The 15,140-nt window shown below is 50.6% G+C and overlaps 3 protein-coding genes across 3 annotated transcripts; all 3 read right to left on the reverse strand.

Annotated features, from left to right (window-relative positions):
* Positions 1 to 155: 155 nt before the first annotated feature.
* ASPSYDRAFT_150363 (WW domain protein) lies at positions 156 to 3,880 on the reverse strand (the record flags this gene model as incomplete). The annotated part of the gene is made up of 3 exons (XM_040841994.1): positions 156 to 725; positions 787 to 1,393; positions 1,449 to 3,880. The coding sequence occupies 3 exons, from the start codon at positions 3,878 to 3,880 to the stop codon at positions 156 to 158; spliced, it is 3,609 nt and encodes a 1,202-aa protein (XP_040703118.1).
* Positions 3,881 to 4,604: 724 nt separating this feature from the next.
* Positions 4,605 to 7,185, reverse strand: ASPSYDRAFT_149737 (Zn(II)2Cys6 transcription factor; the record flags this gene model as incomplete). Its single annotated transcript, XM_040841938.1, has 7 exons — positions 4,605 to 5,006; positions 5,071 to 5,583; positions 5,652 to 5,834; positions 5,893 to 6,476; positions 6,551 to 6,671; positions 6,731 to 6,762; positions 6,981 to 7,185. The coding sequence occupies 7 exons, from the start codon at positions 7,183 to 7,185 to the stop codon at positions 4,605 to 4,607; spliced, it is 2,040 nt and encodes a 679-aa protein (XP_040703119.1).
* A 1,988-nt stretch (positions 7,186 to 9,173) lies between these two features.
* On the reverse strand, positions 9,174 to 14,941 carry ASPSYDRAFT_149123 (ECM29 family proteasome component; the record flags this gene model as incomplete). Its single annotated transcript, XM_040841868.1, has 3 exons — positions 9,174 to 9,601; positions 9,661 to 9,952; positions 10,049 to 14,941. 3 exons carry the CDS (start codon positions 14,939 to 14,941, stop codon positions 9,174 to 9,176), a joined length of 5,613 nt encoding a protein of 1,870 aa, XP_040703120.1.
* Between the last annotated feature and the right edge of the window lie 199 nt (positions 14,942 to 15,140).

Raw genomic sequence — 15,140 nt, forward strand, 5'->3', positions numbered from 1 at the left:
TCAACCAGTGATATAGGTAGTAGGTATAAACAAGAATATGACGATGCAAAGCAAACTGTAGAGGAGGGAGGAGGATGAAGGATATAAACATGAAAGAAATATACCTGGAGGCCGACCTAATACAGCGGGCTGGTCGGTCATTTAGTCGATTGGTTTCACTTCCCATGTTCCAATTTTGGCACAATGACAGGCCCATATTTGACCACCTGCCCAAACGACCCATCCCCCTGCACCATGAAATCAACAGCAAGATTCAACTTCCCACTTCCGCCAGGAGGAGAACCCCCTTGCTGTCCATACATCGACAAGGACGTCTGATTTCCGCCAATGGAATCTGGGTCGTATGCAACAATGGCAATGTAGTTTCGTCTGCCCATAAGCTTTTTATATTCACGCGCCTGGCCCGTCACGTCGTTTTGAAAGATCTCCATCATGTCTTCCTTTGTATCCGTGGGCTGGGAAGGGGTGGAGCGGTGGCCATTTGAAGGGACATAAAGGGGCTTGTTGCTTGCATGGAGCATTTTGATAATATAGGACGGCGGAGGACTGTTAACGACCGAGGAGGAGATCAGCTGGTACATTGTTTTGTGGTCTGACGGCTGGCCAGGGTCATGGACTAGACCCGCGCCGCAGACGTTGACGGCACCGGAGAGGAAGGTCATTCTTATGGATTTTTGGTGTGCGATGCCTTGGAGTGTGCGGATTAGGTAGGTTCTTTCTAGGTCCTGATTTTGTTTTACCCTGTTAATAATGCGTATGAACGAAATGTTGGGAAGTGGTAGGTACCTTTGATTCGTGAGTCCATTGATCTCGAAGCTCGTCGAGAAGGTCGAATTCTCCGAATGGGCTTAGGATTCCACCCATGAGTCCGCTCTTACCTACGGCACGCTTAACAGAGTCGAAGCCGGAGCCGACAACGTCCTTGGCTCCCACAACACCCGCCACTGAACTGGTCACCTTGCCCAGTACATTGTATGCACCAGTAACAGCTCGCTTGCCGGTAGTAAATGTTTGGGCAATATGTTCTGCGGTTTCCAGACGCGGGTAAATAAGTGGAATAGAGGTCATCCACAGGCAGTGCTGGACTGTGGAAGGGAGCATGGCAATTTTTGGGAAAATGCCTTGGTAGGTGGGCCCAGCGAGGACCTGATGTTGGTTGCGCTCTGAACGACAGTCAAGACCTACAAGGACCACGGAAGGACCGAGGTATTTGACGAAATGCCACCCCGTACCCGTGATGGTAAACAGGTCATGGTCTGTGCTGGCATTGCGGAGGATATCGAGACTCGTATGGTGCTGGAAAAGTAAGTACATTTCAATTCCGACACGACCAATATTCTTGAACATATTGGAGAATTGCATATGCTCGGGATATGAGCCGAATCCGTCAAAGCTACGCATGTCAGCCAGTTGGTTCAAGCAAATTTATATCAGAGATGGACACTTACATGTCATGATCGTCGATCTGGCAGACATACGGAATCTGAGCAAATGATTCCCTCAAGTATGGCTGGTCGAAGTGGCTAGTGTAATAGTGGAAGTATCCATGAGAGACGTCTTGCTCATGAGCAGCCGTCCAAGGTGCTGTCTTTCTAGCCTCTTTCCCTCGAATCATGAGCCATTGCTTCAGCGATGAAATCTCTTTCCACATCCGATCTGCGTATATCTGGCCACCTAAACACAGTTGTGCGTGGAAACCACCAATCTCAGTGTGTTTCTGCATAATATCCTTCCACATCAGGCCGACTCCTCCTAGCCGTGACCTCTCGTTCTCATTCACGTTGAGAGAAAAGTCATTTCCTGAGGTTGTGATGAAGCGCCAGCTCGCCTCATGTTGGCCGGCAACCAAGAACTCGTAGCGTGTGCAGCCAAGGTGCGATGTGATAGCATAGGTCCATTTGGCAGGACCAGACTCATCCATCTTCAAGTCGACCTCATATTTGTAAAACGTCCACCGTTGATGGGTAGCTATGGAAATTGCCTTTAATTGGCGAGGGTTCGGAGATAAGTCGACACTTTGATGAATATGGATTGTGGGTGGTTGGGCGGCATCGGTTACCAGAAGAATAGATCCAAACCAGATACCGCGCTGGATATCCATGTTCGCATAGCGTAGATAAGGACCAAAATAAACGCCATTTGTCGGCGCCACCTTGTACACCTCAACGCCGCTAGTTGGGGGAGGGCCAGTAAACCCCACTACAGATGGGGACTGCAGGCTTTCAAATCCAGGAGTCATAGGAACACCAGGAGATGCTAGTGGCTTTCCAAACGCCGATAATCCTGGCGAGGTGAGGGGGTGGGCGCTGTACACGCTCCCGACCGGTGACATCGGGGCTTCGTTGAGGTTTAGAGGCGTAGGTCCCTTGGGGAACTCCCATTGAGTGGACTGAGTGGGCAAGTGAATATAATAGTATTGTCCCGAATTTGGGTCCAAATGAGCAATCCAGCCCTCCGGGAGCGGAGGGGGAGAGGCTGGAGGCAGAGTGCCAGCTCCAGCTGGTATTACATTGGCCTGGGCTTGCTGAGGTTGAAAAGCTAGGTGCTGCTCCTGCTGACCACCGTTTTGTATGTCGTTATGCGGCGACGGTCCTGATATGTGTTGCGGCTGTTGCTGTCTTGAATCGTTGGCGAATGCTGGATGTTCTTGCGCTGAGACCATTGGTGCAGCAGCCCCTGCCAACGCAGCAGTTGTGGGCGCAGTTGTTGCCGGATGCTGTGTAGAGGTAGGAGTTGGTTGGTTCATCGAAGCGGCAAGGCGTTGCTTCTCATTAGGGTAACCCTGGGAAGAGGATGATGGTCGTGGCACGCTTGAATAAGCCGGGGGAGGAGACGAGCTGATACGCATCCTCTCCAAATCTTGTTCAAGTGCATTATTCGGAAGCCTCCCAGGCTGCTGTGTCTGCGGCGCTTGGGGGGGATCTGCCGCCGGATTGGGAGGAAATTGGTTTGATACAGCAGGTGTCTGATTCTGTGACGAGACCTCTTCAGCGCCTTGATACACGGTAGGTGGTCCATGTGGCTGAGACCCCGGAAGCTCAGTTGGAGTCCATGGACGCTGAATGTTGTTTCTAGGCTGTTGCCCGGCGTATTGTTCCGCCCTTCGCTGCGCCGCAGCACTCTGAGCCTGCAAGCCCGTCAGTGTCGATGTACCCGCAATTCCCGAGGCCGCGTAACGCGCTTCAATATCAGAAGTCGGATGTTGTCCTGGCTCGACGATGGGTGTTTCTGGTGGTGGGGGTGAGCCTCGCTCGGCACGCGTTGTTGAGGTAGAGGCTACAGAGCTTATACGGTTGATGCTGTGCTGCGGAGGCTGTAGGCTCTGCGAGGTCGTTGTCCGAGATGCCGGTCTCGACGAGGTGGAAGGCTGCGGAGGAGGGTAGTAATGCTGATTATAATCCATATGCGCCGTACTCTGCGGCGGATTGGCGATTGGAGGTGCTGGTGCTCGCTGGTTTATCCTGGCAAAATACGCCTCTCTATCCGAATTATCGACTACTGGAGACTCCGGTAACGGCTTGGGTGCGTTTCCTCGTCGCTCCGCCAGTGTCGATTGCTTGAGCTCGCGGCCATCCCGGGGTCGCAAAGCGGCAGGATAGTCAACTGGCGATGGTCCTGATCCGCTCGAGGTAGGAGAGGCACTGTGCCTGCCCGTCTGCGCTATTGGACTCGAACCACTAGAGCCCGAACCCCAGGCATGCTGTTGGGGCCTTGGTCGGTCATCGGGGTATGGTAAAGGGGCAGCGCCCGAGGCAGCTGGCGGAGGAGTTTCCCGTTTACTGATGCGCAACGGCCCAATGACGGGGGATTCGACCTCTTGCTGACCAGAGGGATGCAGGAAAAGTTCCTCCTGGGAACGACTGTTCCCAGAGGGGTTCATATTGATGGACCCTCTCGTTGATCGCGGCGGTTTGAATTAGGGAGCAGTATGGTTAGCCGACAGGATGTGGTAACGAGAAAACGACGAGGACAGCCCGAGAGCCCAGGGGACGAAAAAGGAGCTTTCGAGGTGGGCTGAGATGCGGGGTGAAGGAGAAGAATAGACGACAACGGAAGAGCGTAGGAGTACGAGTAAGAAGTGTAAATGCAGCGCCTTGCGACCCAACGACGTCGAGGAAGTTCAGCAACAAGCGCAAAAGCCTGTGACCAGCGTCAACCCGATGGTGATCACCATCGGCATCACACAGCGAGCAAGCAGCAGCTGCGATGGTTGGTTGGATGCGCTGAGATACGCGCCGGGCTTTTTGGCAGCGCCTTGGGGTCTTCATTGGCCAAGCAGATCTGCGAGGAGGGGCTGCTCTGGCTGCGAAGTGCGTCGCAGCAGCGAATGGCACCCCAGGACTTGCCAGAAAATCATCTGTTGGATGCGCCGGAGATGTTACTAAGAATAACGATGCTCATGATAATGGCATTGATCTCTGCTGTGTCCTGAAACTGATTGACGGTCACTTTGTCTGTCCCCTGGGTCGGGTCGCCCCGCAGCGAAACCAACCACCAAGAATAGGAGAACATGACTCGTGTATTCATCGCTACTCAAAACTCGAACAAAACGCTGCTGCTAATCTCATTTCTCTCCTCAAATCCACCTCCTGAGCTCTAAATATTCACCCATAGCTCACCAGCCGGAATCCGTAGTTCGCCGCTACCTCCGACCAATCGATCTCGCGCACACTCCCTCCGCTTCGCGAATGCTGGAGTTGGGTTTCGCAGACAATCCGAAGCATTGAGCTTGTCGTCGCCGCATTGTACCCCAACTCTGTCTCCCCGAGCCTTTCCAGTAACTCCAGCGCCGTCATTTTAGCTCGATGCGATAATGTAACCGCGCCAGATAAGAATAAAGGGAAGGTGAGGAATAGAGGGCCATTGTGACGGACTTGAGCGGTCATCTTTTCGGCGAAACGTAGGATCGCATCTGTATGGTGCTGGATCTCTTTCTCGAGCTCAGTCTCGATTCGACCGAAACTTGTGCAGGTGAAAAGAAGTGACGTATGAAAGAGTATGGATAGCTGGATAGCCGAGCACTTTAGCTTCACATTTTTGGCAACGAGACGTCAGGATCCTTATGCCTACCTGGTAAAAACAATGCTGAGATAATCTCGGCAGATTTGACTGGCTCTCTATGAAAAGTTGAGCTTCATCCGAATTCCACAGGTGTTTAAACGCTGCACGCGTGTTCTCGAGTTCCCGGAAAACGGGCCCCGTATGTGCCATTTTTGACGCTCTAACCCCAGCAATAAACAGCCCGAAACGCGCCGAAAGTATAAAGCATTTTCGATACAGCCGCATAATCAAGGGTCGAGGGTCGTATTCTTCCGGGTACATCGCACTTGAGTTCTGGAGTCCCACGGGGTAGAGAAGCAATTCTGTTTCGGGAAGTAAATGGCTTTCAATCGCCGCTCTAACATAGGCCCCTTCACTGGCGCCGCTGAGAAGCGCATATAGATCAACATGGCAAGTCAACCAGATAATGAGCGGATACCGCTCTCGCCCGGCCACGGATTGTCTCAATAGGGACAGTTGGAGCAACCGGGACATATGATGAGACCATAAATTCAACCCACTGTTGGGTATCGTAAATGCGATCTAACTTTGTTAGCAGCTGAGCCCTCCTTCTCGTTTGAGCGGGGGGAAGGGGTAAATGCGTTACGAACCTGGTAAATAAGAAGGAGAAAATGGGTCAGAAACAGCCCATCCGATAGAATATCATCGCAGTTTTGAAGGCTGCTCTGAAGGGAGGGTAGCGCTTGATCATAGTATTGTAGGACATCCATGTAATGATTATTTCCTTGCTGAACTAAGCTGAGGGCTGACAGTGCCATCATGACATGGAGAAGCTATCACAATAGTCGTTAGGATTCATGCACCCCAAGCAAAGCACTCGGCACCACCCACTGGAGGGAAATTGGAAGCCTCTTGCTCGAAAATGTCCGCTTCCAAGTAGCCGTTATCCCCGGGGATCAATTGCATCCACACGATATTTTGAAAGTGATCGAGGAGATTCATGTCGTAAGCTTCGAAATCAATGGACTCGGATATCTCATTCTCCGGAATACTCTGCAACGAAGTATATCTCGTCTCAACTGAGACGGAAGTCGGACCTAGTTCGGATTCCGGAGACTGCGTATGGCTCCGACGATTGGAATATCCTTGTTTCCTAGAGTCTCTAAACTGGTTTAGGATCACTACGTTGGGATCTTCGGATGTGGTGACTTCATCCATCAGATCATGGCTACTGTACTCGGACGGGGGACTCCAATATGGGTCGCCAGGTACGGTTTCAAACGCATTTTCAGAATACTCTGGGAGGCGCGCGAAGCTCCCTGGAACCGCAATCACATGGTATGTGCCTGGAACTGACCCTTGGGCTTTTTTCTCCCTGTCTTCATCTGAAGTAAGTTTCGAAAAATCTGGGAGCAGATCGCAGGGTATGGAATCCGAAGTACCAATGCGTTCTCTCCAGAGCCACGTCTTTGTTGCTGGGACCAATCAGTGCCAGTTAGCATGCGGACACTACGCTCTTCGGAATGTGTCGAGTTAGGGGCGTGCTCACGGTCCCAAACGGAATTTCCTTTTGTCTTGACATCGGGCATACGTTCCATAACCCGGCGGGTGTCATCCCGAAAGCACAGCCGGGGTTGATAGTCACAAACATGGCCCAGCCGTGCGCATTGCTGGATACCGATCCATATTAGCACACATCCAAAGAGGAAATAGGTGGTGTAAGACTCACATTACACTGTGGATGGACCTCATCACATTTAACTAGTAACACAATCAATAAATGAAAACTGGAGGGGAACGGGGTGCCACAAATGGCAAGATTAAAACCCACTCTTACGACTCTAAACATGTCAAAGTCTCCAAGTCAGCACGTTCAATCGGCTAAAGAGGCGCGTGAGTGTAATACAAAGGGACTATTTCACTCACTCTACATGTCCTAGTGTTTGAAAATGAATTAGCCAGAGCATGTTAAGGAAAACCAGGTACTGTGACGTGCAAGGAAGAAGCATACCAACACCCAGTTCTGGATCGCGGCGGGAAGCGCAGGCGAGGCTGTATTACGGTCGCTCTGATAGCCGCCGATGATCCATCATGAGAGCACAAAATCGTCACGTCGTCTTTGGGCGCAATGGTTGGTAAGCGTAGAGGGCGCTTCCTTGAAGACTGCCTTCTGCGGGTGGACATCTCTGAATCGAGTATTGTCATGAGATAGGGGAAATCAATATGATGGTATGAACAGACTTCAGTAAAAGATTAGAATAGAACTCCAGTTCCGAGAAAAGATGGAGCAAGATTGACAAGCTACCATTAAGCATATATATAGTATGCCGCTAGAGCCTCATGGGCCACGTGTGGGCGATGATGGTTATCAGGGCGAACCCTGCCCTGGTTGCGAGTTTTTACCTTTTGGTAATAACGCAACCGGTAATCAGAAGCGAAAAAGCATGGACACAGAGCAAAAAGGCCAGAAATTGGATCGAACGGATCATGAAGACAGGTCCTCAGCCGGTGGGGAGCGGCCTGGACAAAAATAAGCACGCCAACATCGCGTACTCCGTGGAGCTATCCATGATCAGACTAGGGGAGGCAAGAAAGGAAGGAAATTAAATTAAATTGGCCGAAAGGAAAAAAGAAAAAAATAAAAAAGAGAAAAACGGGGAGGCGCATGAGACGCAATCCTACTAGAGCCTGGACGAAGTCCTGCAAGACTACGAGGCTGCGACAGGCCGCCGATTTGATTGACCAGAGAAGGGAACAACGAAAGACGAACAGAGGACGAGAAAATTCCAGCGAATGGGTACAACCGGAGGAAATGAGGGCAGCACTAGAGACAGCCGACGATTCGCGCGGGTCGATTTGGGAGGATCGCAGCAGGAGCAGAATAAACTACGACCAAGCACAAGTTGGTGCAGCTGCCAACCATGTGGGGATTCTACTTGCGTCTCGCCCATCTCTCACTCTCCCAGTCTCACTCTTCATAATCCCATCTCACCCTCTCGCTGTCGCTCCTGCATTGCTCTTTTCTTTTTCTTTTTCTTTTCTACCCATCGGGCTGCAAAAGCTCGAGACTCAGCCTGGCGGTGGCGACAGAAATAGAAGTCTCGATCCCTGACAACCTTTAGAGGCGTCGGGCTACTCTGCCTTGTCTCATTTATCGGGCTCCGGGGGATGGGGAATGAGTGCTTCCTGTCTCATTCTTGCTTCTGCGTTTTCTCGGAGCCGAAGTCGCTGATTCTTTGTCTTGTCTTGCAGAGTTGCAATACTCCAGGAGTCCAGTGGCCCTAGATAGGTCGGACGCTTTTCTATTCCTGGCAAGCAATAGTACGAAAGTCCAGCAAGCTAGACGCTGGCCGTCGGGCCTTGGGGGCTTGGACTGTGTCTCAGCGAATGGGTACTGGGTCCAGTCCTGACCTTCAACTCCATTAACCCCCTCGCCATTTGCACTTGGCCTGCCATGTGCCAGTTATAAACAGGACCACCGATGAGACTAATTTAGCGCCCCAGAGAGTCGCTCTGGCTTCTGATTACCTGCAGGTCTGTCTTGCGAATTCTCTTGCGCCTGTGGACTGGCCATGCAATATGCATGATCTGGAGCCCCCAAGGGCGAGAGAGGAATGCGAGATGCAGGACAGTAGCCCTAGCCAGCCAGATTATTAGGCTGAGCCACTGTTGGCCCTCGGCAAGCAACACTTATGATTCGCTAGCGCCTGCATGACTGGCGTGACTCCGAAGAGGGTGGAAAATGCATTATTCTCTTGTCGCACTCTATCGTAAATAAGGATATTGGTCAGAAAATACTAATCAACACATTTGGACGAAGCCACCCTCGAAGAGTACGACGCTATCTCCAGGAACAGAACGGACCGCAGCAGTCGGCTGATGAACCCTCCTTTTCGCTTCGCGCTCTCTCCATTTCCGGGTCGGGTGACACTGACACCGCTGATAGGGCCTCCTGCTGTTCCGGCTCAAGGGAACGAACTACTGGCAGCAGACTATTTTTTTCTTAGCTGCAAGCCGCCCCCTCAAACTGACTGAAAGACAAGTTGGACTCCGCTCTCCAAAACTTTCCCAGAGTCTCAGACATCCGCGCCTCGATCGGCGTTCATCACCGTCGGTGTTCAAGGGTCATAAGCACTTGTTACCGCTGGGAACCGCCCGAAACCTTGTCGCCTTTACTCTGGTGCCAACTGTCCGATCACCTGATCAAGAATCTGTCTGACGGGTCCAGACCTTTCTTCTTTCCTCCATTCACTGACGGACTTCCGTAGCCCCGGGTCTATCTCCCGTCCCGTTTGTTGACAGAACTTGACGTATGAAGTCGTCGCTTCTGCACGTCCCTTTCGGACTGCTTCAACAGATAAATCAATATCACAAGAGAGCAATTCCCCTGCTAACTTCGCCAAAATCACATGTATTCCGCGTAAATGATCGGTGTCAACATTCTTCTCTGAGGCCCATGTGTCCAACTGGGTGAAGAGGAGACGTAACTCTTCATACAGAGCAATCTGCACTTGCTTCCCCCCGTGCTGCATAGCTCTACGGATTTTCGACCTCGATTCCGCTACGTATTCGTCAAGTGCCATGCGACCTACGGCATAATCTCTTTTATTAGCTCACCGACAGAGACGGTTGCTGGACGCAAAGAAAGGGTCTTCTCACCTTCTGAGGGGGTTTGCGCTGCTTGCACTGCGGGGCTGAGGCACTGCAAAAGACACTTTACACACGCCGCCAGCGTGTTCTCCAAAGTTTGCTTTGTCCCGGTTCCGCTGCCCGAGTCGATGTCCATGGGATCCCCTGCATCGTCAAGGTCATCCAGCACACTGGAAACGATGCTGATTGCATCGGCTGTAAGATTGAGGTCCTTGCGTGCTTGGGCTACTCCACCCAGAGCAGTCAAGCCATGTGGTCGATATGCAGGGTTATTTCGTTTGGCCTCTCGAATCGTAATATTCTGAATGCAAATAAGCCGAAAGCTCAAAACAGTTGTAGAAGTAAAAAAAACCGGTTTCCTTTTTTTAGGCTCAGAAAAGGACAAAAGTTGACTTACCTTCATCAGTTCCCCTAACGGGGGTTGTTTTTGCCATAGACTCTTCGCCTGGCTTGTAAACTGCACAAATGCTTTGAGCACATTTTCTTTCCCAGCCCAGGTCTTCCCGGCCAATGCCTTTTCCAGAACAGGCCATATGTACTCGCTCGTATCCAGGCCGATCTCCGAGTCCAGTGACATGATAGCGTCTGCGATTGCTAGCGCTGCGGTATGCTTTATTGCCCACCGAGCTGACTCCAAATTATCCCTGACTAGATCGGTGATTTCCTTGATGTACAGTGACACTGCCCGATTACCACCGACGTTATCCTGCCACGTTTTCTCAAATACTTCACGGACATGCTCATCGAGATCGTGTTTCGCAACGAAAATGAACGGCAAGGCGGTCGAGGCAAATGTCATGAAACGATCATTAGACAACTTTGAGGATGAATGTAGGATCTCGGCTGAAATCACTCGTTGGTTGGCATCTTCAGCTGTCAGGTATAGAGTTTTGGCGTATTCGATAGTCTTCAGGATTCGGTCGTCTGAGGCCAGCCGCATGAGATAGCCAATGGATGAACAGTATGACGCACTGACGGTGTCGTTCCTGTCGACGACATATTTTCCGAGAAGCTGGATGAACCGATCTGCATAAGGTCGGAATAGCACCGTGCGCATGCTTAACAGGACTAATACACGGCTGCACCCGACCTTGGATGGAAGACCAACAGCCGAGCGAATAACGCTTTCCAGTTTTGCCGCGAATTCCTTCATGCTCGCATCGTCCAGCATATCGATTAGATAGCGCTCAATCACTTCCATCATCGGCGAAGTGCGAATACTAGACAGTCTCATCTTGTCTATTTCCTGCCCTGTTAGACCGTACTTATCGGCATTGAGATGGACGTAGTTGACCGCCTGTGGTTCTAGTGAGCTAAGGCAGTTCAGAAACTGTTCCATGATGCTAGGAACAAACGGCCGTAATGAACTACCAGGCCCTTTCTTTATCATCTGTATTAGAGCTCCAAGGGCAAACCCTTGAACCTCTTGAACACTAGATTCCATGCCCTTATCACTTAATAGGAATGGGATGGTACTTTCGAGCATAGTCTTCACGCGTTTCGTGTCGGGGTCGCTCGCCTCCAAAGTGCGGATAACGGATCCCGTAATCGTCTGGCAAAGCTTTAGAGCCGCAGCTCGAACGCTCTCTTTGATATCATCAACCAGCTTAAACGCCTTGGTAAATATTTCATCCACATATTTGGCATATACCTCCGGCTGCCGACCCTGTATTAAATCTGAAATTGCCGTACAACTTGCCTGCCGCATTCGCCATTCTCGACCAGCCAGCATGCTCTTCAAGAGATCTGAAATGATTTCATCGAAATGAGCGCCGATGACCGCATTTGCATCCTTGACCAACGCAAGCCATATCGTGTTCATAGAACGTTGCACATTCGGATTCGGATCAAACCGGTATCGGAAGAGTTTAGGGTAGATCTTCGGATTCTTTGCAAGGTATCCGTTGATACTGGAGTCAGAGAAAATACTGCTGATACCAATCTTGCTAAACGCCGCGCGACTGGTCCAGAGTGCGTTGTTGGAAGCGAGCGACATGAAGCGATAAACGAGAGTTGGATCACCGGCTTCGGAAGCAAGGTTCATGATATCCTTGTATGTATTGACAGATGAGCCTCCACCGGTAGGTAGGGCTCCTGGCTCGAAGAGCTCAGTGTTTTCATCGACTTTACCTCCGCCGAGGTTTGCGCTACTGGCCGTGAACGAGTCCACTAAATCACGCACCAAGTCATCCTTGAGTTCTTGGTCACCCATCTCATATACCAAGCTAAGTCCTTGCGCCCCGGTTTCTTGGACCATCTCGTCGCGGTCACTCAACAAGCTGGCGAACGTGATCTGGCATTTGCGGAGACGGCTTTGTATCTCTTTCATGTGACCACAGTTTTTGACCAAGCATAGCAACCATATTGCAGATGCTTTCCTTAAAGATGGTTTTGGCGCCCTGCAATCAGCAATGAGTTTGTCACTCGCATCTGCAAGGACAGATATTGGGATTTTATTTTCAGGAAACTTCGCATCGACATCGAAATTGGGGACGAGCGACTTGGAATTCCACCCGGCGACAGCATTGCCCAGCGCTTCACCCACCGTAAAGTGAATTTCCGGGCTTCGAAGTTCATGTAGGCCGGTAAGAGCCTCAAACAGTCGGTCGAACAGTGGTGCATCGCGGGGGAAAGTGAGGAGAAGCAAGCCAATGGCTGTGATGGCAACGTTGCTTTCAGCTTTTGCATCTTTCATCAGCTTGTCTTTGATTGTTTCCCACTCAGCATCAGATAAAGTAGTTGGGGAGAGAAGACCAGAAAGACTCAGTTGCCCGATAGCTGTCTCTGCGGCTTGGCGGAGAAGAGAATCGCGCGAAGTCTCAATGATGGTAAGTAGAACCCTCACAAATTGATCTACTTGAATTTCGAGAACCTTCTCTATTGCTCCCCGGAAGGAAAGCCTACTGAAAACAAAGCATAGCCCAAGTATCGCTCCTCGGACCTTAAGCACTTTGTCGCCAACTGCGGATTCCCACGGGCCCAATGTAGCTGACGACTCTGTCACCAGAGCAGCCAGGTCTTCTTGTGGAAAAGCAGGATGAGAAGCTAGAATACCAATTGCTCTAGCCGCCGTGTTCTGAGCATCCTGATCGTTGCTTGACAGGGTTCCTTTCAATGAGAGTGCCTGGGGAAGGAGCCACTCGACCGAGTTGTTAGCTGCTAGTGAGCAGATACTAACAAAGTGTTCTCCACATTGTCGACGACCCTCTCGATATGAATCAACAAGACCCATCAGGGTAGACTGCAAAAACATGCCCACGAGCTCCTGATCATTCGATCTCATATGTTGCCTCAGAGCTGTCCGCGCCTTTTCATCTGAAGTGAGCATCAAGTCCAATTTAGACTCCCAACCTTGCTCTATCTCTATATCGAGACCGGCCGCCAATAAAGATTTCCAGAAGAGGATGTTGCGAAGAAAGGTCATTGCAGGGGCAAACGATCCTCTGTATCGTCCGGAGAACACACCAAACTCATGGTTCCCAGGGACCACAGTAAAAAGTAGAAAGTTCGTGGCTTCAATAAAACTTGGGAAATCGAACCAAGACGTCACTTCACCTGAAGACCTAGATGAAGCATCGATTGGTTTATTTTCCTGCGTTGGATTCAGGAGCCTATACCAATATGGGTGCAGACCTTTTTTACCCTCTTCCGAAATTTCCTGGCGTTTGTCGGCTCCACCTGCAACAGCCATGAGATCGATCCAGCGTCCAACAACATTAGAAAATGGCAGAAATCGATTAGTAAACCTTACCGCAGCGTACTGCGGTCCGCGCACGATTCTGCATCCGGTTTCCTCGTCGTCATCTCCTGGGTATGTCCTCATTTGAGACAGCAGAAAATGGCTTAATTCTTTCTGGGATTCCGCGCTCGCGACATCTATTGAGGAATTCAATATGCTTCCTAGGGCTTGCTCGATGCTGACGAAAAACTGGGGGCCCGAGTCATCACAGCTTAGTGACGTGAAAAGCCATTTAATCAATTCGAAATAAGAGACTGTTTCATGCCCACCGCTAAATTGAAGGTCGGCTTTAGGAATGATAATTCCAATGCTTTCATAGGCAAGCGCGCGTAGACTTAAATCAGTGGCAGGGAGTCGTTGACCACTGGCTCCAGGGCTAGGCCATCCCTGAGACCGGATAAAGTCCATCAATCCAGCGATAACTTTCGGTGCCAGTTGCCTGAGATCATCTGGCGAGCCCATGCGGACAACCCATGTAGTGAAGTTGAAGATCTGAGTTCGCAGCTTGGATGCTTGTAACCCTTGAGAAGACCTCGCTGAATCCGATAAGAGACCATCTTCGATTAATTGAACAATTTTATCCGTGTTCGATGTGGCTCTAACAGACTTTCCTAGAAAGACAAGGAGCTTCGTTTGCAGGGCAGGACGCGCCGGGCGAGCCCCGTCTGGTGTACCAGCACCAAAATACATTTGATAAAGCTGCTGAACAACATCTGGGTTTTCAAGGTCCGGCGTAAACCTCTTCAGAAGTTCCTCAGCGAGATCCGACAGTCTAGAGTTACTGTCTGCGGACGAAATTATTGCGGGCATCATCCGCTCCGAATCATTAAATGCACCGCTGGAGATGAACCTCAGCACTCGGACTTTAGTTTCCGTTAGGTTTAACCCGCCCTCCTGAGCAGGGTCCCACGTTTCAGTTACAGGCACATCTTTATTAAGAAACTTGTACTCTGCTGGAGATAGACCTGGACATGTAGGCGTGTTCTTTTCCGCAGGCGTAAGAAGTAACAGTTTTGAAAACCAGTGCGAGAGGAAACTTGAGTCGTGGTCTGAGAGGCCTAACCGAGTCTTCAGTTTCACATCGTCTTCACTACCCTTTGGCGGAAGCTTCAGTAATGGCAGTAGGCGCAGCACAAGGTTAAACACAACAGCACCTTGGTTCGCAGATGTTCCGATTTCGGAGATGCCTTGAAGCAACGGGACCAGAATCTCAACTCTAGCGTCGGAGCCCAAGCGATCAATGCCTTGCTGAAGATAAATCAGGTCAAAATGCCTGATCAATTGCGTTTTTTGTTCCTTGAACTGTTTCAACAGTGCGGACACGGGCAATTTGATAGCGGGGGCCTTGACTCTGGTGTTGATATGCTGACAAACTGAAATAACCTTGCTGCGAACTGCGTGGCTATCCGCGCCCAATTTCAGTAACAAGGGGGGCAAGTATGTGCCGAGAAGAGATTCCAACTTCTCGTCTGTATCGGCAAGGGCGATTCTCAACTCAACCTTGGAAATTAAGCTCAGCTCTCTGGCCTCCGCACTGTTGGTTTCGGCCATATCGGTTGTCGTTAACAGAGAAGGCAGAGCTAATTTTATTAAGCATTGAGTGAAAGAAACATCTCAAGAAAAGTGGCAGCAGAAAAGCCTGAAAGACAGCAAGAGTGGTGAGAATTAAGAGTCCCCTCTAAGCCACTGTGCAGGTAGAAACGATCAACGTCAGCTGTAGTGGACCTGGTGAACCACCGCAGTGATGGCC

Source organism: Aspergillus sydowii, assembly GCF_001890705.1.
Source record: "Aspergillus sydowii CBS 593.65 unplaced genomic scaffold ASPSYscaffold_4, whole genome shotgun sequence".
Classification (NCBI taxonomy): Eukaryota; Fungi; Ascomycota; class Eurotiomycetes; order Eurotiales; family Aspergillaceae; genus Aspergillus; species Aspergillus sydowii.